At 41.7% G+C, this 26159-nt stretch overlaps 1 protein-coding gene and 1 long non-coding RNA gene across 6 annotated transcripts in view; one reads left to right on the forward strand and one right to left on the reverse strand.

Annotated features, from left to right (window-relative positions):
• LOC140134677 (uncharacterized) overlaps window positions 1-22556 on the reverse strand; it is a 55277-nt gene extending 32721 nt beyond the window's left edge. For both annotated transcript variants that reach the window (XR_011856373.1, XR_011856372.1), the window contains exons 1-2: window positions 22340-22556; window positions 5912-6046 (exon numbers count right to left, since the gene is read on the reverse strand). This is a non-coding gene — a long non-coding RNA (uncharacterized lncRNA). The remainder of the gene's footprint in view (window positions 1-5911; window positions 6047-22339) is intronic.
• The window catches only part of RNF38 (ring finger protein 38), a 185643-nt gene that overhangs the window by 134644 nt on the left and 24840 nt on the right, over window positions 1-26159 (forward strand). The window contains exon 1 of one of the 4 annotated variants that reach the window (XM_072155154.1): window positions 20667-20817. The exons of 2 other annotated variants lie outside the window; for them this stretch is intronic. Coding sequence is in view for 1 of the 2 variants with exons in the window: in XM_072155146.1 (XP_072011247.1) it covers window positions 22704-22712 (9 nt within the window). In the remaining variant the exon portion in view is untranslated. Of the gene's footprint in view, window positions 1-20666; window positions 20818-22572; window positions 22713-26159 lie in introns of those variants that run through there. One more of the 4 variants, XM_072155146.1, reaches the window with a different exon arrangement.

Here is a 26159-nt window from a genome sequence, read left to right on the forward strand (position 1 = left end):
AAATTTTAGAGCTTTATGAATGTATTACAGACAAAATCATACTATTCTAAATTACACCTACATATTGATTTAATTATATACTTCAAATTTCATTAAAACCTTTAATGATCCCCAAAAAAGTAAATTCTGGAATCTTCTTGAAAATACAGAAACCAGTTGTTCCAGAACTGCTTTCACTGTTATAATTTTTAGGCAGTTCTAAGAATTTGGAAGACAAAATGAGAAGTGGGTCAGAAGAGGTACAAATGTTTATATTAAACTTCCACTTTTAGGGACTTTAACTTTATTTTTTAAAATCTTTTGTACACTTTGACATTTATTTTACTTTATATAGAATTGGAGTAATGTATCTCAGTGTAAACTGTGCATGCAGACACATGTGCAGTCAGTTTACAGTCAGACCTGGGATCTAACAGCAGGAGTGATCGGCAACCCCGGGACATTCGGCACTGCTGACACCCACTGCCTCTGGTACCGGCTCAGCTTGTGTTCCAGTCGGTGCTAGAAGCCTGACGTATTGACCATTTAATATCTTTCAACATGAGATGGATGCATGTGCAACCTGAGGCTCTATTGACATGAGGCAAATGGAGCCTCACTCCCATCACTGGAGGCGAGCTGACTTAAATTACTAATAAGAGGTTTTTGTCATTGCTTTTGCCATTTTGATACATACACAGCAAGCACATTCACCTTTTCACTTGGAATACCTTACTGATGTATGTTATTTAGAAGTAAATTGTCTACTTTTCTTTAAATGTCAGGTTATTTTGCAGAAAGCCTTAATTACATTTATCCAAGGAGCTAAGTTAATTTCTGCAGACATAATATGAATAATTTTGACTACATGGAGGAGGGGGAGCTCAGGGAGTTTATGTGTTTACCGGGCCCAGCATATTCCACTGCAGTGGAATGATGTGACTTTATAGCAGTCTCTTCTAGACACAAAACAAGCACATTTAGAAAATATTTATCTTGCTGCCTGCACCTGAATTCTGGAGTAAAAGACCTTCTGAAATTACTTTTCTGACTTGTATGAAAAAGACGTTTGATCTCTGGAAAATGGGGCTTGGCCGTGTGGCACAAAGTCTGTGCTCTAAATGAAGTTGTTGCCCCAAAAAGATTTTATTAACTAGACCACAAATTATATATTGTGCAAAGTTTTGTGCACCAGATTAATCATCCAGCATCAGACACACAATGATTAATGTGGCAAAGCAGAGAACTGTCTAGTTCTACTCTGCAATGGTCTAAAGCATAGCTCCCAACCGTCCCGATTTTGCCGGGAAAGTCTTGTTTTTCTTACCTTTGCCCCGCGTCACGGGCAGCTATGAGATTGTCACAGGTCCCGCTGTGTCCCCATAGTAAATACTTTGAAAGCCAGAACCCATAGTACAGAATGGCTTCTACAGACATCGGGCAGGGAATCCTTTTCAGAGAAGTGTCGGCTTAGCGGAGAGCAGGGACCACGTCATCAGCTTCAGATCTCTATCCATATATGGTCACTGCATCTCCTAGGGTTCCCCAGAGCAGACATCGGGCAGGGAATCCTTTTCAGAGAAGTGTCGGGTTAGCATAGAGCAGGGACCACGTCATCAGGCTCAGATCACCATCTGTCCATATATGGTCTCCTAGGGCTTCCCCAGACACAAGCTCTTTATTTAATTAAATAAAGTTTTGGCCAGGCTGAGATTCGAACCTGGGACCCTCTGCACTGTAGACAGGAGCCTTAACTAACTGAACTAAAAGCCCAGTGATACAGAGCTGAGGATTTCTGGTAACTAAGAAGTGTTATCTGCCACTGTTACATTGTGACACAGACTAATGCACTGATATATAGAGAGGGATCTTCTCAGAGGTTATTATTGTAATTATTGAGACTATTATTATTATTATAAATTTTATTATTTTTATTATTATGGAGACGATTATTAATAATAGTAAAAATAATAATAATCATCTCCATAATAATAATAATAATCATAGTCTCAATAATAATAATAACAATAATAGTCGCAATAATTACAATCATCTCTGAGAAGATCCCTCCCTATATACCAAGGCATTAAATCTGTGTCAGTGTAACAGTAGCAGTCACAGGGCTTAGCTACCAAAATTCTAGAACTAGATAGTCACTGAGATTATAGCTCAGTGGGTTGGGGCACTGTGTCATTATTGTTCATGCACGCTGCAGGTTCTAGGTTCAAGTCCCAGTCAGGACAATTTTTTTTTTTTTTATTGAGATGATTTTTATAATTATAATATGGTTAAAATTTGGGGCGTGGCCAGGGAGTGATTGGGGGAGTGGCTTAGGGAGATTGCTACGTGTGCCGCCATTTTGTCCCTCTTTCCCGTTCACAAATGTTGGGAGGTATGGTCTAAAGACCCACACACTAATACATCTCCCCCAATGTAGGAAATAGTGTAGGAGCCAAGAAGGAGGTTCAAAGCTAAATGTCACTGCCACTGTGTGGCAGATTTATGAAGATCCAAAATAACAAGGAAATATTAATCTCGAAAGGTGTAAGATTTGTTTAACTATAGGGCAATTACTAACTTTGTTGAACTACAGGCAGTCCCCGGGTTACATACAAGATAGGGTCTGGAGGTTTGTTCTTAAGTTGAATTTGTATGCAAGTCGAAACTGTATATTTTATAATGGAAGTTCTAGACAATTTTTTTTCTTTTGCCCCAGTGACAATTGGAGTTTCAAAATTTTTGGTGTAATTGGACCAAGAATTATCAATAAAGCTTCATTACAGACACCTTACAGCTGATCATTGCAGTCTGGGACTATAGTAAAGTATCCAGAGAGCTTCACCAGAGGTCACAGTGGGCAGAGGGGTCCGTCTGTAACTATGGGTTGTCTGTAAGTCGGGTGTCCTTAAGTAGGGGACCGCCTGTATATGACAATTGGCATCTATAAGCGTCCAGGCAGCTTTTACAACATCCTCGAGGTTTTAAAGCTTCATAAACTCTGACCTGCAGACTGGTCTGTGCAGGCCCCAAAGGACTCTTGGTCACCTCTCCCCCCCACACACACATACCGTATTAGGAAACAAAGAACTGTTTAAATATTCTTGGACTTTGTCCTGAACACTTTGTCCAATCCTGAATGACTGGTTCTGAAACCTGAACTAAACAGAGAAGATATAAAACCATAGGAGATACAAGAAAATGGGTTCACTTTATTGGGGCTGCTAAAACAAGCTGAGTGGGTTCCATATTTCTCCCACCTCCAGGGAATCAGGATTTTCTTTAATTTGTAAGTTACTGTTATTTTTCTCCCTTTTTATTTTATAACTATTTTGCTGTGTTGTGTGTCATTTTTATTTTGTAATTCTTTATTTTGTCTTTTTGGACGCACTATAAACCTTTTGTAATTCCCTGTATGGTCTGCGAACTCATAGCCTTGAAAAGTGTGATTTGCTGTGTGACTGCTAGAGAGCTGAGTGTGCATGTCTAGTGGTGTGACAAGGTGACTGCTTGAGAGGCAGGAGTGGATGTACAGTGGGATAGTACTGTATATTCTGGCGTATAAGACGACCTGGTGTATAAGACGACCCCCCTACTTTCCTGTTAAAAATATAGAGTTTAAGATATATTCGCCGTATAAGACTACCCCTTTTCCAACAGCCAGCTCCCCCTGTATATTGCCAGCCTGTACCCCCAGTATACAGCCAGCCCCCTTGTATATAGCCAAACTGCCCCCCCTAGTATACTGCCATCCTGTACCCCCAGTATACAGCCAGCTATTATACAGCCTGGCGGCCCCCAATTGTGCGGAATGCCGCCCCCCCCAGTTTGCATCCTGCCGCCTCCCCCTCTATATAGCCAGCCTGCTTGGCACACTAATAATAAAACAGCTTCTCACCTTTCCCGCGATCCACCGAAGCTGTCACCGGCGGCACCGGCACCCACGTAGCTGTCACCGGCGGCCGGAGCGTAGCAGCGGAGCTTCGGTGGATCGCGGAAAAGGTGAGAAGAAACATTACCGGCGTATAAGACGACCCCAGACCAGACTGAAGATTTTTCAGTCTTCAAAAGTCGTCTTATACGCCGGTATATACGGTAATTGGTCCCAGTATAAATGCAATAAGTGGTGGCGGGGTCATAACTGTGGTGCTGCAGCTGTATGAGGTGTGATTTATGCTCAATTTGTGTCCTGAGTGAAAGGTGAGCGCAAGTTTGAGTAGGCTAAATGAATCTGTACAGTTGCACCCCAAATTACGTGATGAGGCAGCGACATCCTCGTCGTGACAAATACCAAAGAAAAGTTTGACAAGACATTCACAATCAGGGATGGATTTCTGAAAGTACCTGGATGTAATAGTACATTCGCAAGGGAAATATATAGTACAGGTGACTACAAGAAACTTTGTAATATATCTTATCCTTGTCCACCTACATAAGCTTTTATCATACTTCCTCCTTAATAGTAAATCATTTTAAATTTAGATAATAAATCTTTATTTATATAGCCGCATCATATTCTATGGGCTTCACAAATCATTTGGTACATACACTCAGCGGCACACCTATCCAACTGCTCGTTAACACTTAATTTCTAATCAGCGGCAACTCAGTGCATTTAGGCATGTAGACATGGTCAAGACAATCTCCTGCAGTTCAAACCGAGCATCAGTATGGAAGAAAGGTGATTTGAGTGCCTTTGAACGTGGCATGGTTGTTGGTGCCAGAAGGGCTGGTCTGAGTATTTCAGAAACTGCTGATCTACTGGGATTTTCACGCACAACCATCTCTAGGGTTTACAGAGAATGGTCCGAAAAAAAAAAAACATCCAGTGAGCGGCAGTTCTGTGGGTGGAAATGCCAGAGGAGAATGGGCAGACTGGTTCGAGCTGATAGAAAGGCAACAGTGACTCAAATCGCCACCCGTTACAACCAAGGTAGGCAGAAGAGCATCTCTGAACGCACAGTACGTCGAACTTTGAGGCAGATGGGCTACAGCAGCAGAAGACCACACCGGGTGCCACTCCTTTCAGCTAAGAACAGGAAACTGAGGCTACAATTTGCACAAGCTCATCGAAATTGGACAGTAGAAGATTGGAAAAACGTTGCCTGGTCTGATGAGTCTCGATTTCTGCTGCGACATTCGGATGGTAGGGTCAGAATTTGGCGTCAACAACATGAAAGCATGGATCCATCCTGCCTTTTATCAACGGTTCAGGCTGGTGGTGGTGGTGTCATGGTGTGGGGAATATTTTCTTGGCACTCTTTGGGCCCCTTGGTACCAATTGAGCATCGTTGCAACGCCACAGCCTACCTGAGTATTGTTGCTGACCATGTCCATCCCTTTATAACCACAATGTACCCAACATCTGATGGCTACTTTCAGCAGGATAATGAGCCATGTCATAAAGCTGGAATCATCTCAGACTGGTTTCTTGAACATGACAAAGAGTTCACTGTACTCAAATGGCCTCCACAGTCACCAGGTCTCAATCCAATAGAGCATCTTTGGGATGTGGTGGAACGGGAGATTCGCATCATGGATATGCAGCCGACAAATTTGCGGCAACTGTGTGATGCCATCATGTCACTATGGACCAAAATCTCTGAGGAATGCTTCCAGCACCTTGTTGAATCTATGCCACGAAGAATTGAGGCAGTTCTGAAGGCGAAAGGGGGTTCAACCTGTTACTAGCATGGTGTACCTAATAAAGTGGCCAGTGAGTGTATAAAGACATAATGAAACATTACAGAGCAATAACATAGTCATCAGTTAAAAACAGAAGTGGATGGCCCTGCCCCAAGAGCTTACTATCTATGATGAAGAATAGGCAACATAGGAGGTAAAAGTGCTTGTACCAAGGTCCAGCCATTCTTTATAAGTTATCAAAATACAAGTAATACTGTATGAGCTTCTCAATATGCAGCAAAACACCCACCTTGTATGGAGAGGGCTCATCCCGTGAAACACACAATTGCTCCATTTTCTTCGGGGTTTCATATTTACAGCTGTGCAATCCAAAGTTACCTCCTCAACAGTAAACTCTTGCCAATAGAGTGCCAGGTGTATCACTCTGTGAAAAAAAATGGTGGTCCGATCACCACAGGCTGTTCTCATCCCAACTAGTAAGGCAGAGATTAAAGGTGTTTTCCCACAAACACAAATTAGGCCCTATCCACGGATAGAATATGGAACTGAGCTTCTTATCACATAAGCCACTGACTAACTGACGTATATACGTCCCCCATAGACGGAAATGGGCTCACGGGACCGTATGGAAGTGGTACGGTGCAGCATATCGCTATGGAGAGGGCCGGTGATGGAGTCTCCTCCTTTCCCATGTGCCGCTGTACTATGGTACGGCTAGCACACGTTCGTGTGAATGTAGCCTTAGGTTGCAATCAGATCACTTTTCTTCCATCCATTATAAAGGTACATCAAAAACATCCGCAACATATCCTTACAACATACAGCAGCAGCGTATCCTACTGTATGTCAATACAGTAAGATACGTTCTCCAGTTCAGCTTCTCCTCGCTTAAATTGGGAGGAGACAGTGACTTGTTGCTGCTGATGTTCCAGGTATCTTCCAAGTGACCATATTTGGATAAATAAATCACTGAGGAAACACCCACAGCATACACTAAGGGGAGGCCAGGGAAGGATATGTTGGCAACCACCCCCCTTAGATTCCAATGGCCACTGCAGCATACACTACTTTATTTAAAACAAAACTTGATGCGAATGTAACATTATTAGACATTTAACCTGCTAACATTGTTGTGGAAATTATTTATAACCTATGTTAACTACTATGTTATCAGTTATATGGTTGTATGCTGTATAGACATCTAATTAGACTATAATTTAGAAATTATAATAATAAAGTAATTTTTAACACCTTCCCACACCCTCACACGTAACAGTAGGTCAGTACTTGCCGCACCCTGACATACAGTTACATCATGGGGATCACCTGGGCTCCCGCAGTAACAGCTGGAATTGTGACTATCACGATCTTGGCTGTTTAACGCCATGATGACCGAGGCAACTATAGGGCATTTTAGGGATGATTGGGACCCACCATGCAGGGTACCGAGCTGCCAAGGGTTGTTATAGCAGCTCTGAGGTCCGATGAAGGAACCTAGGGCTGCCTTCATAGAAGTCTGTTAGGATTGCGGTGAAAGCACAATCTAACAGTGCTGCTGTCAACCTACACAGAATGCATAGGCTGACTATGTAATATGCTGCAATACCTTAGTATTGCAGTATATTACACTGAACAAGTGATTAAATGACACTGGGACAAAATAAAACAATAAAAAAAAGTTAAAAAAAATAAATAAAAAAAAATATAAAAGTCCACTGATGGCTCATCCCATATGAAAATCAAATACAACATAAAAAAGTGAAAATCATCGAAAACCCCTACATATTTGGGTATCAACATGTCACGTCACAACCCGTGCAATAAAATAAAATTGTCACTGAACCTGTACGGTGAACGTCTTAATAAAGGGAAAAAACCCACAAAAATTATGATATTCTCACATCTGACCACATAAAAACAGGATAAAAAGTGATCAAAAGGTAACATTTACCTCGACATGACACCAATAAAAAGCTTGTCCTGCAAAAAACAAGCCCTAAATGAGTTCTATATTCTGCAAAACAAGTCAAACATAAAAAAGCTATATAAATGGGTATCGCTGTAATCGTGGTGTTACATAGAATACAGATAACGTATTATTTTTATTTTATAGTGAACAGACAGAAAAAAAACTAAAAACTCTAAACCAGAATTAATGATTTTTTTTTAACCACCACCAAGAAATCTCATTATCAGCTATTGAATTCCCTAGAAAAGTGGATTTCATTCCACAAAAAAAACCCATATGCCCCCAAAAATAAACATTTTATAGCCTGTAAAATGTGACAATGCAAATCTTCTCAGAATGGCGCCTCCTTCCGTTCTATGCCTGGCCATGTGCCCAAACACCAATTTACCAACACATATGGGGTAGCGGCATACCTGAAAAAAATTAGGTTTCAAACTTTGTGGATTCTATAGTCATTTAATACATTGTGACTGTTTAATTTTGGCCAAAATTAATGTTTTGTCTAAAAAAAATACAGTTTGAAAATTCCACCTCCATTTTGTTTTAACCCCTGTGAAACACCTGAAGGGTTAATATAACTTCTTAAAGTTGATTTATCATACATTGAGGGGTGTAGTTTCTAAAATGCCATAATTTATGGGGTTTTATTGTTATATATGCTTCTCAAAGTCACTTTACACGCCTCTAAATATACAGTAGGTTTTGGCGGTTTTTAATAAAAATGCCAAAAATTGCACCCAAAATTCTCAACCTCCTGGATGCATAAAAAGCCATGCCGATATAAAGAAGACATTTAGAAAATGTTAGTAATGAAGTTGTTTGGGTGCTATGACTATCTGCCTAAAAAGAAAAATATTTAGAACTTTGAAAATGAAGAATTGTTAGAAATTTTTGCTTAAAGGACATCTACCACCAGGATGAAAGATTGTATGCAAATGAGCCTGAGGGGTTCCAGGCTCCATTAACACCAATGGAGCCTGTAGTCCCTCATTTGCATAGTCTTTCATCCTGGTGGTAGATTCCCTTTAATTTCCATCTCAAAACACCCTGTATATGTTAAAGCATTCCAAAGATATAACCACTTATAGTGACACAGATCCTAAATCCCTAAAATGTCTTAGTCCCAAAGGAGTTAAAGTTTCCATCACTGTTTGAGGGATATGCTGCTGACAAATCTGGAGCCTTCCACTTCTTGGCATTCTGACATCATAATTCGAGGAAATCCCTGTATGAACACAGATGACTAAGTCAGAGGCTTGCTCTCATTCACTCTTAGTGCGTGTAAATGTATACTACAATTTGTTCTGTCAAAATGTTTTGAAGACCTTACGCACACCATAAGAGATTGAATCAATGAAGGTTCAAACTTTTCTCACATTCAGTATATTAAATGAGCCAAATGGATTGGACCACTTCCAAAATATAAAGAGTAGATATAAATATATATACATATTTTTTTTATTTTAGATAAATAATATTAATAATAATAATTACGTTTCTCACTTTGTTGTACATTTTTTTCACAAATCTACAAATGATTGGTTAAATCACTTTAACCCCTTACCGACATGTGACGTAGTATTACATCGCATGCCGGGTGCGGGTGCATGGAGATGGCTCACGGCCAGCGGCTTCAAAAAGATGGCGGAGCATGGGACGGCATCTTGCCAAGGATCGTCGCTCCCCGTGACATAATCGGGGAGCAGCGATCTGTCGCCATGACAGCCTCGGGTCTGCCGAAGGCTGTCTCGTTTTAACCCCTTCATTACTATGTGCTATCAGCACATCGTAATGAATGAGGAGGAAAATCCCAATATACTGCCATACTGTAGTATGGCAGTATATGGTAGGATCGATCAAACAACCTAGGGTTAAATTTGAACAACCTACGGAGTCTGAAAAATAGTAAAAACAAAAATTAAAAAAAGGTAATAAAAAACATAAAAATTCAAATCACCCCCCTTCCCTAAAACTGATAGAAATAGAAATAAACAGTAAAAATAATAAACACATTACCGTATTTTTCGGACTATAAGACGCACTGGACCATAAGACGCACCTAGGTTTTAGAGGTGGAAAAATAAGAAAAAATGTGTTTTTCCCCAAATAGTGTGCTAAAATATTTAATAAAGTAACAGTAAAGTAGCAGCGCCTTACGGGGCGGTGCAGCCATGTTTCTCTTTGGAAAGGGGTAGGGGCGAGCAGCCCTCACCCCCTCCTCCTCTTCCCGGCATCAACGTGTGCCCCCCGTGCTACGTACGGCGGGCACACGTTCATGTGAATGTAGCCTAAGGGGACTGTGTAGGGGATACTTTTATTAGGGGCCATTGTGTGACATTTGGTGAGGTTTTAATAGTGTACTGTGTTCGGGGAGAATTAATGGGGAGACTTTATTAGGGGACATTTTATGGGACACTGTTACCTGATGCTGAAGGATGACTCCCGTGCTGACAGTACCAAGCTCAGCCAACCAGTGTTGGGAGCAGAATTAGTGATGGGAATTATGGCTCTTTAGATAGATTTATGCTGGCACGTAGTCAGGGGGTCTCAAGAGTTGCCAGGGCTGTATATGTGACAATGGTCACAAGAGCTTACAATCTATGAGGAGGAGGGGCACTGGCGGTGACAATGCTTGTACAATGGTCACAAGAGCTTGCAATCTATGAGAAGGAGAGGGCACTGGCGGTGACAATGCTTGTACAATGGTCACAAGAGCTTACAATCTATGAGGAGGAGGAGACACAGGAGGTGACAATGCTTGTTCAATAGTCACAGGAGCTTACAATCTATGAGGAGGGGACCCAGGAGATGACAGTGCTTGTACAATGGTCACAAGAGCTTACAATCTATGAGGAGGAGGGCACAGGAGGTGACAGTGCTTGTACAATGGTCACAAGAGCTTACAATCTATGAGGAGGAGGGGACAGAGAAGGTGACAATGCTTGTACAATGGCCACAAGAGCTTACACTCTATGAGGAGGAGGACACAGGAGGTGACAGCGCTTGTACAATGGTAACAAGAACTTACAATCTATGAGGAGGGGAGGACAGGAGGTGACAATGCTTGTACAATGGCCCAAGAGCTTACACTCTATGAGGAGGAGGACACAGGAGGTGACAGCGCTTGTACAATGGTCACAAGAACTTACAATCTATGAGGAGGAGGAGACACAGGAGGTGACAATGCTTGTACAATGAACACAAGAGCTTACAATCTATGAGGAGGAGGGGAAACAGGGGGTGACATAGACTGTAAGCTCCTGTGACCTTGTACAAGCACTGTTTGGGAATTGTTCAGTTTCACACACCTGTGAGAACAGCACAGCAGGCATAGGAGCAGAGACTCCAGTACTGGTCACAGGTCCTGTCCCCTCTTTAGTGGTATTTGATGCCCCTGCAGCAGAGCAGCTGGGACTCTGGGACAGTGACCTGTCCGGCATCAGTCACAGTGAGAGCTCCGTGCTGAGGGGGCGTGGCTTCTGCTTCCCTTCATCTGATAACCTGGAAGTGGTGTCACAGTCTGTGTGCCCTGATCACTGAGCTCCGCTGCTCATAGAAACTAAGAGGCAGCAGCTGTGTGTGGTGCCGAGCTCAGCACTGCCCCTGCGCTTACTGCCATGTGCCGTCCTCCATTCTCTCCTGCAGTGGAGGGCTGAGACGCCGGCACTCAGTACATTTGGACTATAAGACGCACCACAGTTTTTTCCCCATCTTCTGGGGAAAAAATGTGCGTCTTATAGACCAAAAAATACGGTAGGTATCGCCGCATCCGATAATGCCAGATCTATCAAAATATAATAACGGTTTTTCACTGCGTTTAACCATGTAACGGAAAATTGCGCCAAAAGTCGAAAATGCCACATTTTGCCATTTTAAAAAATATAAAAAATTCTACACTCCTAAAAATGATAACATTGAAAAGTTTTAATTTTTGTAAATGTATGAAAACATTATAAAACCTATAACTAGTTATAGTTAAATTTCATTGCTACTATTTTCAGCACATTCCCATTTAATCCACTGGAAATTAGATGTCAATGAGCACCTTAGTAATAGATGCCTATGAAGATTACCGCACCCTAGGCCTGGTCCTGCATATCATCGATTAGGACACCCTCTGGATTTCTGTGCTTTATATTCCCTGACCTGAGAAATGTAGATATGTTTACCCATCTGTTTAGGCATATGTTTGTATAAAACATGGCTTGATGTGCTATGAATTTATGATCAGGGTGAATAGAGAACGGTGTTGTGATGCCACATTGGTTTTTACTGTGTACAAATAAAGTTAGATGAGTGAGACACGGGTTTATTTTCCAGTTAGCGGAATAATTTGTACGACAAGTGGGATTGATAGCTGTTCTTAGTGTTTACGTACCAGAACATTTGCAAGTACAGTTGGCTTAAATTGATTTCTTATATGCCAGTGGCAGGGGAGGCTTACATTATATCACTAATGGGCCTCTGAGCCAAATGTTTTCTGAGCAGATGCAGTCCCATGGCATTGATTGCATTATAAATATCCTGTTATAAGCTGAGTTTTCATTCCTAGATCATCATGACTTTCCACATGTTTTTCTGCCAATGTGTTAGTCCTCACATCGCTCTTAGTGGAAGACTGCTTAACACCTGTATTTTTGTTTTTCATTACAGCAGTGTAGGGAAATTTGTCTTAACCAAATAAGGTCATTTCTACAAGCCTTTATGGCATACAAACATCGTAAAAGGGGTTCCCTCCACAAGACCTTCATTAGGTAGGATGATGAGCCATTGCAGAACGAGCTTCTAATCCAGCACATTATGTTTTATCATAAAAAGCTCCTATATTACTTGCAATATGTAACTACATATTTCTATTAGAACTTAGGTCTTATACCAAATAAAATATTACATGTTGCTTAATACAACCAAATGCCTGTAAATACCATCATTAGGTTCATAGCCTTTTTCTTAAAAGAAACCACCCTCCTATTGTATTTTGATTGAAAGTTATCTTATTGATGTAGCCTGGTAATTTTAAATGACAGGCAATATGCTTGTAGCACTTCTGTGCCTACTCTATGTGTTTCAGTTCAATTTAATAAATTGTAATAAATATATATATCATATCTAAAGAACCAACATAAAAAAAATCCAGACAATCTCCTGATCTCTAGGTATGGTGCATTTACAGGCAGTCCCCTACTTAAGAACACCCGACTTACAGATGACCACTAGATTTTGGTAATTTATTGTACTTTATCCTTAGGCTACTATAAACAGCTATAACAGTTATCACATGTGTCTGTAATGAAGATTTATTGTTAATCCTGGTTCTAATGACAATCCAACATTTTTAAAATCCAATTGTCACAATTATAAAGTATACAGTTCCGACCTACATACAAATTCAACTTAAGAACAAACCTACAGACCCTATCTTGTACGTAACCCGGGGACTGCATGTACTGTATTTTTCGGACTATTAAACGCACTGCGTTGGATCCAGCCATATTAGTTTTACAGTCCTGTCTCGCAGCAAGTCCAGGGGTGGGGTGGGCCTTCCCGACCCCAGACTGTACCACACGACAGCCATCATCCAATTCTTAGTCAACTGGACTTTTTGCGCTGCTTCCAAGTATATCAAATATATTGATGTAGCAGTGTTTTGTGTGAATGAATGGATGTAGAAGAGCTGTGTGTGTAAATGTATTGATGTAGTAGTGCTGTGAATGAATCTAGCAGAGCTGTGTGTAAATTTATCTAGCTTTGTAGCTTTCCTTTTTGACTAAATGGATGTAGCAGAGCTGTGTGTAAATGAATGGATGTAGCAGGGTTGTGTGTAAATGTATCTATGTAGCTTTGCTGTGTGTGTAAATGTATTGATGTAGTAGTGCTAAGAATTAAAGAATGTCGCAGAGCTGTGGATTTAAATGCATCTATGTATCAGTGCTCTGTGAATGAATGGATGTAGCAGAGCTGTGTGTAAATGTATCTATGTAGCCTTGCTGTGTGAATGAATGGATGTAGCAAAGCTGTGTGTAAAATGATGGATGTAACAGAGCTGTGTGTAAATGTATCTATGTAACTTTGCTGTGTGTGTAAATGTATTGTTGTAGAAGTGCTAAGAATTAAAGGATGTAGCATAGCTGTGGGTGTAAATGTATCTATGTATCAGTGCTCTGTGTGTGAATGGATGTAGCAGAGCTGTGTGTGTAAATATATCGATATAGAATTGCTGTGAATGAATGGATGGATTTAGCAGAGCTGTGTGTGCTGTGCTTGTGTGTGACCAACAGGAAAACTTTTTTTGGATGACTAAACCTGTGGTGCATCTTATAGTCTGAAAAATGCTTTCACTGAAACATCCACAAAGTCTCAAAGTTAGGCAGTCTGCACACAGACATGGCCTTTTTTAACAACAGAATGTACAGCAGCACGTGTTGCTGTTAATAATTCCTTTAATAATATAGCGCACACAGATTACGCAGCGCTACACAGAGATTGCCAAATCAATTCCTGTCCTCAATGGGGCTCACAATCTAATCAACCTACCAGTATGTTTTTGGAGAGTGGGAGAAAACTGGAGGACCTGGAGAAAACATTTGTTGCTAAAGTTCATCAAAGAGACACTGATCCCAAATTGCTCCCACCCACTGGACTGTGCTCAGTCCATGGGATCTGACCAGCACATGAGTGTCTATGAACCAGGCACGTTAAACATTTAGATGGACAGTCTTGCCACACTGTGCCACATTTATGCTGGATGATAAATCTGGTGTAGTTTAAGACTGTGTAGTTTAACTTTGCTCCTATGAGTTGGTGCAGTAAAATCAGAATTTTTGCATAATTTAAAGGTTTGATTGGTTTTTTGCATAAGAACATAAACAACAAGCAAATAAGGAGAGATCTATACTGGAATTTATGGGCAGCACGGAGGCTAGTAAAAAGTGAAAAAGTCACTGTGAATAGTACTGTATGTTCAAATTTTTTGTGTATCTCCCAAACTGTATTTAACTCACTGCAAACTTTAGAGCCACTTTATAACGCAAAAATTTTGCTTTTATTTAATCTTTAATTATTAAAATGAGCTCACTAGGGTTAAAAACGCAACACTTAAAGGGTAGGGCTAGTGTAGACGTATTTGCCACTAAAGTGCATTGTTCACTGCTCCCTTAATTCTCACATAAGCCGCAGGGCAAATTAATAAGTAAGGGTATTTGCTAGAATCTCACTATTCATTACATCTAGCCATTCTAATCCCCATTCAGATCCCTGGTTTGTAGTGTCACTAAATCTAGACCCTAAATCGCTAATACTTCATAACCATATACATATTTCTCTCAGACATGAGTTCTTCAGGGGTTAAAGTGGGTCTACAGATTTAGTTTCAAACAAAGTTATCAACACTTGACCGCATGGTGCAAGCGTGCCCCTGGCATTAGATTATAGCCATGGCCCGCCCATATTTAAAGTGCTCAATGCACTTCTGTGTAATACCCACAAATCAATATCCACCCAATCCGCACAGAACATCAGTCCATCATGTGACCACAGCCTCCGCATCATCACTAAGCGCCGCATCCCCCAGGGTATCACATGACATTGTCACATGATCAGGAGGGTGGGGCAAGGGGCGGAGGCAATGGTCCCAGTGATACAGCAATCAAAGCCACACCCACTAGGAGGCAGACTTTACTTTCAGACTTCCAATGGAGGTAAAGCATGAACCAATCACTAGGGGAACAGTGACGCTTCTGCCACCTTTACTACAGATGTTGACAACCAAAACAATTGTAGGTAGACAACCAAAATGATTCACAAAAAAGGTGCAGTCATAGCCAACCTCAGAATCTGTATTACTCCAAGCGGTTATCCACATCTGAAGAATATATCATTACTCCAATAGTAATTCCTATGGACAAGATGCTGTATATGTGCTTAATTCATTATTATTGCCTAAGACAAAGTTTCACATACAATAGGCACCTGTGTTAGCAAGAAACATCCTGCGTAGGAGATTGATGTTCATTCCCACTATTGTTCTAAAAAAAAGCATACATAGGAGACAAAACCATTAATACCATTTGGTTTTACCGTATCCAAATTGAAAGTACAGATCAGTTTATCGCAATTGCCACCTCTCGGTGACGGTCTTACGAGTTTGAACCCTTGAAAAGTCAGGTATTTCGAATTCCCCTGATGGTTCTGCCATATTTATTTGGCAAATGGGGGTGTCATTTTCGTCTTTGATATCTTTCATATGTTCGTTAATACGTGTCCTAACATTTCTGAAGCTTTTCCCTACACAAGCCATAGGACATGAACATGTTGCCAGATAAACCACCCCAATCGAGGAGCAGTTGCTAAAGTCTCGGACTGCATATTCCTTTCCAGTATGGGCACTTCTAATAACTTTAGATCTCACATGTCTACATGCTAAACAGCAACCACGTTTGAAGGAACCATTTGGTAATGATCCAGCCATGTTCCATTTGATTTCGTTGGTGCCAGGAAGCTATGGAACAGCCAATCCCTCAAATTTCTACCCCTCCTATATGTGATCGACGCTCTTGTAGATACAAACTTTGCTACCTCTTTATCAGTTAGAAGTACGTCCCAATAATTTGAAATTATTTCCTGTATTTCATTGTGTTGGCTATCATATGTACTAATTATCCGAGTACCAGTCTGTTCCTGTTCACGTTTTCTGGTGGCAAGCAATTGTCTCCTCTCGGTACTAGCAGCCCCCTGATATGCCTCTTTAAGGACTTTTTTGGGGAACCCTCGTCTAACGAAGCAATCAGATAGCTCTCCAGACTTACTTTGGAATTCACCAAAGCCACTACAGTTTTGCCTCACCCTTAAAAACTGCCCCTTTGGTATACCCCTTTTAAGGGAATAGGGATGGCAGCTGTTCCATTGTTGTAAGCTATTGGTGGCTGTGGCCTTGCAATATACTGTAGATTCTAGAACATCCCCTTTTGTCGTCTTTAATCGCTTGATCCTGAATCTCCGAGGTAAATCTAAGACTCAGGTCATTATGGTTCAGGGCATCCACAAGAAAAACAAAATTCTCTTTTGTTGAGGTCCAAATCCATAGGACATCATCAATTAGATTCTCCCCGTAGTCCACCCTATCCTCCCACCAGCCGAGGTACAGATATGCATATGTAGGAGCACAAGGGTTCCCCATAGCTGTACCCCTAAGGATACATTCACACTGCCGTTGACCGCCCGTACAGTAACGTAGTGGGCAACGGTAGTGCATGGGGAGAGGAGGTGAGCGCAGCTCACCCCCACCCCTCTACATAGGAAGTAATGGGGCACGGCGCCGTATTATGGCAAAAGATAGGACAGGTCCTATCTTTTTCCGGGTACGGTGCGGTATGGTGCCGCACGTGTGCTGCACCGCACCGCTCCCGTAGGGCGCCATGCACTCATTGACGTCTATGGAGGACGTATATCAGCCGTATATACGTCGGCCGTATATACGTCCTCCATACGTTAGTGTGAATGTAGCCTAAGCTGGTGGAAGAAGGTGCCCTCGAGGAGAAAGTAGTTATTGCTCAGAATGTACTGCAGGAGATCCAGGATAAATTCATTATGTTGATGGTATTGGATACTCCTTGACTAAAGGAAGTGCCTCACTCCTTCCATACCCTTATGGTGAGGGATGGAGGAATAGAGGACCTCAACATCTCCACTAGCTAGAAAACAATCTTGCTCTACTTGGAGACCCCCTAACTTGTTTAATCCTCCATTGTGCCCCTTACATATGAGGGCAGAAAAGGTCTCAAGACTCTGTCCAAATAACAGCTACAGTTCTGGGTCAGGTTTTTAACCCCTGAAACTATACAGCGTCCTCTTAGGGGTGGATACCCCTTATGTATTTTGGGCAGGCTGTAGAAGGCAGCTATTTGAGGGTGACTAGGATACATAAATTTATATTCCACATCCGAAATGATTCTGCTTGGCTCTTTCTAGCAGTTGCTTTAATTCCCTCTGAAAGCCTACGGTGGGATTAGATTTCAGTTTTCCATAACACTCCTCATCATTCAGGATGGACATGCACTCTCTCTAAACATTTCTCTTTCCATACAGACGATATTCCCCCCCTTGTCTGATGGTATGATTATCAGAGAGAAGTCATTCCACAAGAAATTTAGAGCACTAGTCTCTTCTTTACAAAAGTTGGAGTGTAGATTACAATCTGAAATAGTTCATACAAACAAAACAGGAAAAGGGGAGCAGTGGAGATATGGGTCCTGATGGGTACCAATGATGGATGAGAGTGGGGAACTTTACTACAGGTCTCTTGGCTTTAATTGGTGGTCATGGCACGATGGGAAAGCATTTAGACTGTTGGACAGAGGTAAATTATTTGCTGAGTTCTGCTTTCCATGCTGTACACAACGGTGGATGGGCCTGGAGGACAGGATGGAAAGAGAATGTGGGACAGTCGAGTCTGCTCCACCCATCATTTGACAGAGGGGTATAAGTGGCAGGCAAAGGATGTGGTTTCAGGAAGTAGAGTAGACAAGAGGTTCAGAGAATCCCCAGACAGAACATGACAAAACTGTAGTGTCTTGGGACCATTCAGTAAAAGCAAACACCTACTGAGAATTCTTGGAGAGAAAGATGGGTTATCAAGTATTGGGTCCCAAGGGTCTACTAGGAAGCTAAATCCGCATTTTTGACAGAATTTTTCTTTTGCAATTTAGTCCACGGCCAACTTTACTAAGGACACACCCCTTTTAGTCTACCAGTCAAAGATTTTGAGAGAATTTTGTTGCACAGCTAAGTTGTTGTTATTTTCTGTCACTAAAACAATAATACTGGAGGTTCAAATGCGGGTGTGAACTGGACTTTAGCCATTCAAGGATCAAGGATTTGAGGTGGAATAGTAAACCCTCCTCATGATTGAATTGGCAATAACTTCTGTTATACCAGGAGCTGTATTCATTATATACATACAGAGCAGGAGCCTGAATATCCTTCCCAGGTTTCCCTGCCAGCACTTTCCTAATCTGGCTGACATTACTGGCAACATGTAACTGCAATTACTAAATAGCGAAGCTTGTCCAAAAACAGGCAACTGTTTCGAAAGGGGCAGGTAGTAAAATAATACCAGGCATATAGAAAGCTATCTGACAGTAAATGTTACATGAGAATTATACTAAGTATTTCCCCAGCGAAATGCTACTAATACTGCACTATGAAGAGGAAAAGTTAATTGTATTCATTTTTGGACCAAAACAATTCAAACAGATGCTGCTGTGAAGCCCGAAGTGAAATCTAAAATGCACTACACAAAAGGATTTATTAAAGGATTTCACATAATTCTGCCTACAATGCTACTATAAATGTGCCAAAAGGCATTTCAGGGGCAAAGTGCTCCAATATTGTGGTGTAGACAGATTAACCCCTTAAGGATAAATCCCTTTTTCATTTTTGCATTTTCATGTTTCCTTCCCCACCTTCAAACCCACCTTTTTTAATTTTTCCATGTAAAGAGCTGTGTTCAGGCTTGTTTTCTGCGTAACAAATTGCACTTCATAGTATTTAATATTCCTTGCCATGTATTGGGAAGCGGGGAAAAAATTCCAAATGCAGTGAATTTGGTGAAAAAATCAATTTGTGCCAATTTCTTATGGGCTTGGATTTTACGGTCTTCAAAAACCGTGTCCAAAATTACATGACACAGGGATATCAAATTTGTATAGTTTTTATAATTTACAATAATAAGTTTTCATACATTTACAAAAATTAAAACCTCCTATCCAAAAAAAAAATTATTTATTTTGCCATCTTCTGGCACTAATAACTTTTTCATACTTTGGTGTATGGAGATGTGGGTGGTGTCATTTTTTGTGAATTTTGAAGACATTTTCAATTTTACCAGTTTAAGGACTGTACAGGCCTTTTAAAATTTTTTAGATTTTTCAAAAAGGCATTTGAAAGTGGTATTTTTAACTTTTTCCGTAACGGGGTTAAACACCAGTAATAACCGTTATTATATTTTGCAAACGCAAACCAAGCCGCACACACCGGGCAGGCCGCGGCCCGATCGCATCAGAGTTTTTATCGGGAACGAGCATTAAAATAACGCAAAAGACCGGCAGCTCGTTCCTGATCGCAGGCGTTACCATAGAAACGCCGATGCTATCGGGCCGCAGAAAATTGAGAGGTTCTTATTATTCCTTCACTCCTGGTTTGGACATCAAAAACTGGAATCCTGAGGGCGCGTTCACACGTTGCGTTTTGACCTGCGTTTTCATTGCGTTTGAAACGCATATACAACAGCTGAGGAGAGGTGATTTGCCTAATTACATCCCTGCTAACATTTCCGTTTACAAAACGCATCGTAAACGCGTTGTTAACGCATGTGTTAACATTGCATTTACAAAAGTAAACGGTAATGTAATTAGGCAAATCACCTCTCATCAGCTGTTGTATATGCGTTTCAAACGCAATGAAATGGGTGGATGCATCCATAGGGTGAAGACACACATGGCGTTTTTGGGCCGTTTTTACTAAGTGCGTTTTCAGATCGTTAAAAAACGCATCCGGCCCAAAAACGACATGTGTGTCTTCACCCATAGGCTGCATTCACACATTGTGGTTGAATTGTGTTTTTAAAAAATGTGTGAATGTAGCCCTAGCACAGTGATGGCTAACCTATGGCACTGGTGCCAGAGGTGGCACTCAGAGCCCTTTCTGTGGGCACCCAGGCCATCACCAGTGATAACTCCAGGTATCTTCCTGCAGTCCCAGACAGCCCAGGACTTGCTGTGCACAGAGCTATTTTAAAGTGACAGCTCTAACTGGGACTATTTTCTGCTTTATTGGTGTCCTCAGGAGGCTGGTATCAATGAAAACTGTGACAGAGAAGGGAGTATAAATCACAAATTACATTTCTGTGTTGGCACTTTGCGATATATAAGCCGGTCTTTGTTGTAGTTTGGGCACTCAGCCTCTAAAAGGTTCGCCATCACTGCCCTAGCAGATACCAGGAGTGGGGAATAAATATTCACAAAAGACAGGGCATGTGTGAGTAGTGAGAGTGATTCTTTTTAAATCACAAACAACTCCCAGTCTCTGGTGTGCCGACATGTGATCACAATAGCCAATCAGTGGTGGAGTTGCATACAGCGCTCTGTTCCAATTGGCTTCAGCAGTCTCATGAGTGGGAGCCTTGCAGGAGGTGTGGTGCAGTGCAGGATCGGCTGGGGGGGGATAGGAAGGTAAGGCTGGTTTCAGATGTTGGTTGCCTGCATTTGATGGGGCATATATACATATAACACATTGCATGACTCTCTTTAATGGTGCAGTCACACGTTGAAGTTACAACTGCATCGCAATCAGTTTTGTTAATTTATCAAGTAAAAGACATATACTGCGTGGGTATATTTGATTTTGAAGGGATAAACCTGTTCTACAAATGGCCTTCACCTGTTAAATTTACAAAACTACACCTAAAAGCATCTCAAAGCTGATTGCAATGCAGTTTCAACTGCAACGTGTGGCTACACTGTAAGGAAAAATTCACTTATCGTTTTACCACTTACACCTGCTCTGTCCTGTGTGATGATTGTGCATGTTTTACCCCACTGTTCTTGGATTACATCCACTATAGTATATTGACAGTGGGCGGCAATGCATGAGGAGCTCTCATTCACTGTGGATCCACTATGAATGAAGCTTAGTGCTGGCTGTTGTACCTCCAGCTAAGGCTACATTCACATGATGTGCCATAGTACGGCGGGCATACATTGGTGCTACGGAGAGGAGCAGGGGATGAGCGCAGCTCACCCCTCCCCGTTCCATGTCCTATCTTTGTACGGTCTACAGAGTGGTACGGTGCCGCACCGTGCTGCTCCTGTAAAGGGCCATGAGCCCATAGAAGTATATAGGGGGCATATATACGTCCCCCATACGTTCGTGTGAATGCAGCTTAAGGCTGGTGCCACACGCGCTGCTTTGTCTGCGTTTGAAAATTAAAGCAAAACACCGGCGGCTCGTACCCGCTCGCAGCCTTTTCCACAGAAACGCCAATGCGATTGGGCCACAGCCCGCCCGGTGGGTGCGGCTTTGTCTGCGTTTTCAAACGCAGATAAAGCGGTGCGTGTGGCACCAGCCTCAGAAGGAACTACTCATCATCCTTGGTCTGTTGTCATCAGGGGGTGAGCTCTGACAGTTTAAGGGTACTGGGCGAGAATGGGCAGGAATAGGTCTTGCGCTATAGTTTAGAATTTACGGCCGTGTGTGTGAGCGTGTTGAGATACATGGGGCAGTATGCTGGCTGTGGAGACCACGTTTAGCTCACTAATAGTTTTTGGCTATGTAGTGTTATACATACAATTGTATACACTGCTGGTATGTATAGTAGGGCTGTTGCCTCTCCAGTAAAGGGATGTTTTGGTTTTTTTTTTCCCTATGGCTCAATCCCTCTTTGGCATCTGTTCCCACACATCATGGTGTATTTTACCTCACACAAAATCGTTCAGATCGATGCGGCCACACACGTCTGACTGAGCCTGTGCCCAGACCAAACATGGCGGCCACATCCTGTTACGTCTTCCTGTCTGAGGGCTCGGCTGCCGCGTGACTCATCTGCATGACTCGGTCATGACTACTTAGTGATAAGTCAGCGAGCCGAGCAGTCAGCTGATGCCCTCCGGACATTTTTCGGGACAACCCATTTAGATTAATACCAGACCCTGAGCTTCATCTCTCATAGCCGACATGTTGACTAGTGGCAATTACATTATGTTCCCGTTTCCTGCTCTGTGACGGCTATTAGCGAGCTCCCACATCACAGAACGCGCTTCCTGGTGTGTGCAATGGAGGGGCGGGGCACGTCCCCGTGACGTCACCGGACCCCAGGCCAAGGATTGGGGGCGGTTTTTAGTTGTTGCCCAGGCCCAGATTATACAGTGAGGAGGAGAAGGAGGAAGAGGCAGTAGAGCGAGAAATAAATAAAGAGAATGGAGAGGGGCGGGCGGAGGACTAGTCAGCAGCAACGGCCTTGACGCGTGTGAAAATCCGTCCCAACCGAGCCTCGCCCGGCGCCCTCAGCGTTCTCCGGTGGTGGCGGCGAAGGAGGCGGAGGCGAGTTGTGTATAACATTATGTACTCCGTATGTATACCTCTCTCCGTGCCTACATCTAGCATGGCGGGGTGGGGGAGGGGGATGGATACCCTGTGTGTGTATTGTACCATGGCTTTGTTCCTACATTGTAACTGTCTGTGTGAATTGTCTGGGGTAAGTTTGTGGCATTGCTGGGGGCAGCTGTGCTGAGGATGGCACCACAGGGAGGAAGAGGCCTGCAGCTGCCTTTGTCTCTTCTGCCTGTGTCTTTATCTCTCTCCCATTCTGCTGGGTGTCACAGATGGGGACCTGCCAAGCTGATCCATCAGATCACTTGTATAGTCCAAGTAAGTTCATAGCCTTCCTCCAGAGCTGCTCAGGGTATATGTCTCGCCCTGTTTTATGGAAGACTCTTCTGTGTCTGTAATACAGTAGATATGTAATGTTTGTAGTCCCATCTTCACATTGGAGATGACCATTGATGTGATGTAGGGTAGTCCAGGCTTATAGCTGCCATCTGTATTTGTCACATAAGCATTTAACGGCTAAACCTACAGTTGTATGGATCTGCATAAACAACAATTCCCTAATGTACTTATTATCAGAATTGCTCCCTTTCACATGCAGGAGGGTTTCATTAATAAGCATACAGGGTATGGAGAATTGAATTAATCCCTGATGCCCTAGGGGTCTGTACTATACCAGCTGACATGGGACCCATTGGGAATGTGAGTCTTCACTGTTAGTGATTCTGAAGAGCTGTATATTGGGAATTGCTTTCTATGCAGTTTCTTTATACAAGTGTTTAGAAGCTATACGATTTTACTTTATAACTTATAGTGGTGCATAGCACTTATGGAAACGCCTCATTACCGAAATGTCAGATTTCTGTCACATTGGCAACAGATGTGCCACTTGCTTTCTATATAATTATCCGCAAAGCTTCAAAGTGAATCTGTTAGTGTTATGTTTGCTACTGTGTAGTGAGGTGTGGCTTCTTATTTGCGTATATATGTGTACATCCGCTGGCTTGTGTGCACGTGTTTCTGATGACGGAGTGGCATATTTTCTTGGTGTATATGCATCATTGCTTTTCACACCAAATGTCAACTTTTTGTTCTTAAGTGTCTGTTCTTTAGTTGAGCATTACAATATTTGAGCTGTACTCTCAACATGTCGTTCTTTAGTATATTTGCACCTCCTTGTTTCATATATATATTTATTTTTTTATATAGTTTGCAGATCTAGGCTAACCGAAGAATATTCTAGGTGAAATGATATATTACTGTAATAACACCGTTTGGGAAAAAAAAATAAAGTACATAGTTACTTAAAAGATGGGAATCTTTAAAGGCATAGTGATTTTGCTTAAAGCAACAGATTTTCTTCTTTGTCTTTTTATATAGAGGTGGTAGTAGTGTGGCATGCCTGTTTAGTATCATCTAAAATAGTGATTCCCAACATTATTACCAAAAACAAAACTCCCACAGAACCTGGCTAAGGAAACTTGGTGCAGGGACAAGTATAGAATTTGTTTACTATATGTTCACTGCTTTGTAATGACCAGTAACAAGTAAGTTTTTTGGACCGATTTCGCTCATGGGCAACTGAAATTGAATGGAGGTGGTCCTGATCCTACAGCACTGCTGACAATTTGCCACAGTATAAAGGATAATCCATAACAAAACATTCAACAGATATATTACAGGTGTTTCCATAGTAGTCCATTAGATTACAACTTGCATTCTGTGTCCACAAGTGCCAAAAATACTTTTGACCCTGTTTGCATTGAATTTCATGAAGATGTTCTACACAGACTAGTTACTAACTCGAACAATTGATATTGTAAAACCGTATGAGTCCAAGATCTAACTCCCACCACAGCACCTGCATTTCTGTCAGCCTCCTAGTGACACACTTCACCTTTGGGGAAAAAGTCCCTTAGGCTGGCATGCTGAGTCCAGGTTAGTAGTCTGGCACACTCGTGGTGAACATTTATCATTAGGCAACTTGTTGCTCCACTCTCCCTCAGATTTGTAATTGTGGCATAGACACCTTAAAGGAAACCTACCACTTAAAAGTGGTAGTTCTTTCACACAGATAAGTGGCACCAGCTCAGGGTGAGCATAGCACGGCCTGTTTCCCTGTGCAAAGTTGCGCAGGCGCGAGTGTGCAGGAGAGCTTGGTGACGTCACCGGCTCTCCAGCGCTTCAGAATCCAGGGTGCGCATGGTGAGCCGTGCCATAGTGCGGTGCGCCGAGATAAATGTTAAAATAACTAATAAATCTGTGATACTGGGTTTATTCTACTAATGAAAATATACTCCGGCACTGGAGTAACTTTGCCTTTTTGGAAAGGTTGTCATTCATAAATACTACTTTGTACTAGCAGCAGAATGATTAAATCTTATGTTTGGTGTAAAATGGCCAGTGCAGTTGAAAAAACCATGGTGCAACTTTTGACGCCAAAAGTTTCATAAATTCGGTGATGAGAGTGCATTCACATATGGCGTTAACTGCGTTCTTTTTGAAACGCATTAAAATAGCTTCAAAGAGGCTTTTGCCTGATTACATTGTTAACGCATGCGGTTTCTAAACCCAGTGTTAACAGCAATGTAAACGGGCAAACCTCCTCTTCGCAGCTGTTATAATCTGTTTCAAAACTCATGCGTTTAACGCTTGGTGTGAATGCACCTTCAATGTGAGGAGTATTTAGCTTGTTACTGTTTGGGGAAAAAAAAGTGTTGTTGGGTAATACTGTCCCTATTGCGACAATCTGGTCTGTCTGAGATCTGACTTGTCAACCTAACTAGAGAAAATCGCCTTGACACTAAAAACTTAATATGCTTTATTAGGAATTGGTTATACCACATAAATGGTGAATGCTTGGCTCTTTTCTGCTGTAGATATTGTCTATATTTGTATGTTCCTATCATTTATTTTTTAAGCAGTATATTTTAATGTGTGTTAAACATTTATATTAACAAATTCCTAACAAAGCATATATTTTTTTTTTGTGTCCTGTTGATTTCCTCTGTTTAGTTTGGTTGTCGTTACAATTTTGGTCAAGTTAACGGATGCTTGTTACAGTGTAACATCCCTGTTATTGTTAGTGCTGTACAGTTTTACAACATGTTACTCACAACTCATCCACAGAATATTGTATCTTATCAGTATTGCTTGTTGAGAATAACAGATAATGTATAGATATAGCAGTTTTGTGTCCAGTATTTATTCAAAGGTTTGGTGATTTTTATCAACCATGCAAATGAATGCTTCATCGCAAATATCCTTCATCTAAGGATGGTTGGCAGTTTTTGTGTGTGGTTGTTTTACAAAATATTTAGCAAATTCTACTTCAATACTTTGGAAGGAAAAGCACGTGTATTTTCATTTATTTTCTCTGCCAATGCACTATGAACTTGACATTATTGAGAGCTAATGTCAGGTAGTGCCTATGGAAGGGATGGACGTCTAGCAAAGAAAATGTTATGTT

This window comes from Engystomops pustulosus, chromosome 1, assembly GCF_040894005.1.
Source record: "Engystomops pustulosus chromosome 1, aEngPut4.maternal, whole genome shotgun sequence".
Taxonomy (NCBI): Eukaryota; Metazoa; Chordata; class Amphibia; order Anura; family Leptodactylidae; genus Engystomops; species Engystomops pustulosus.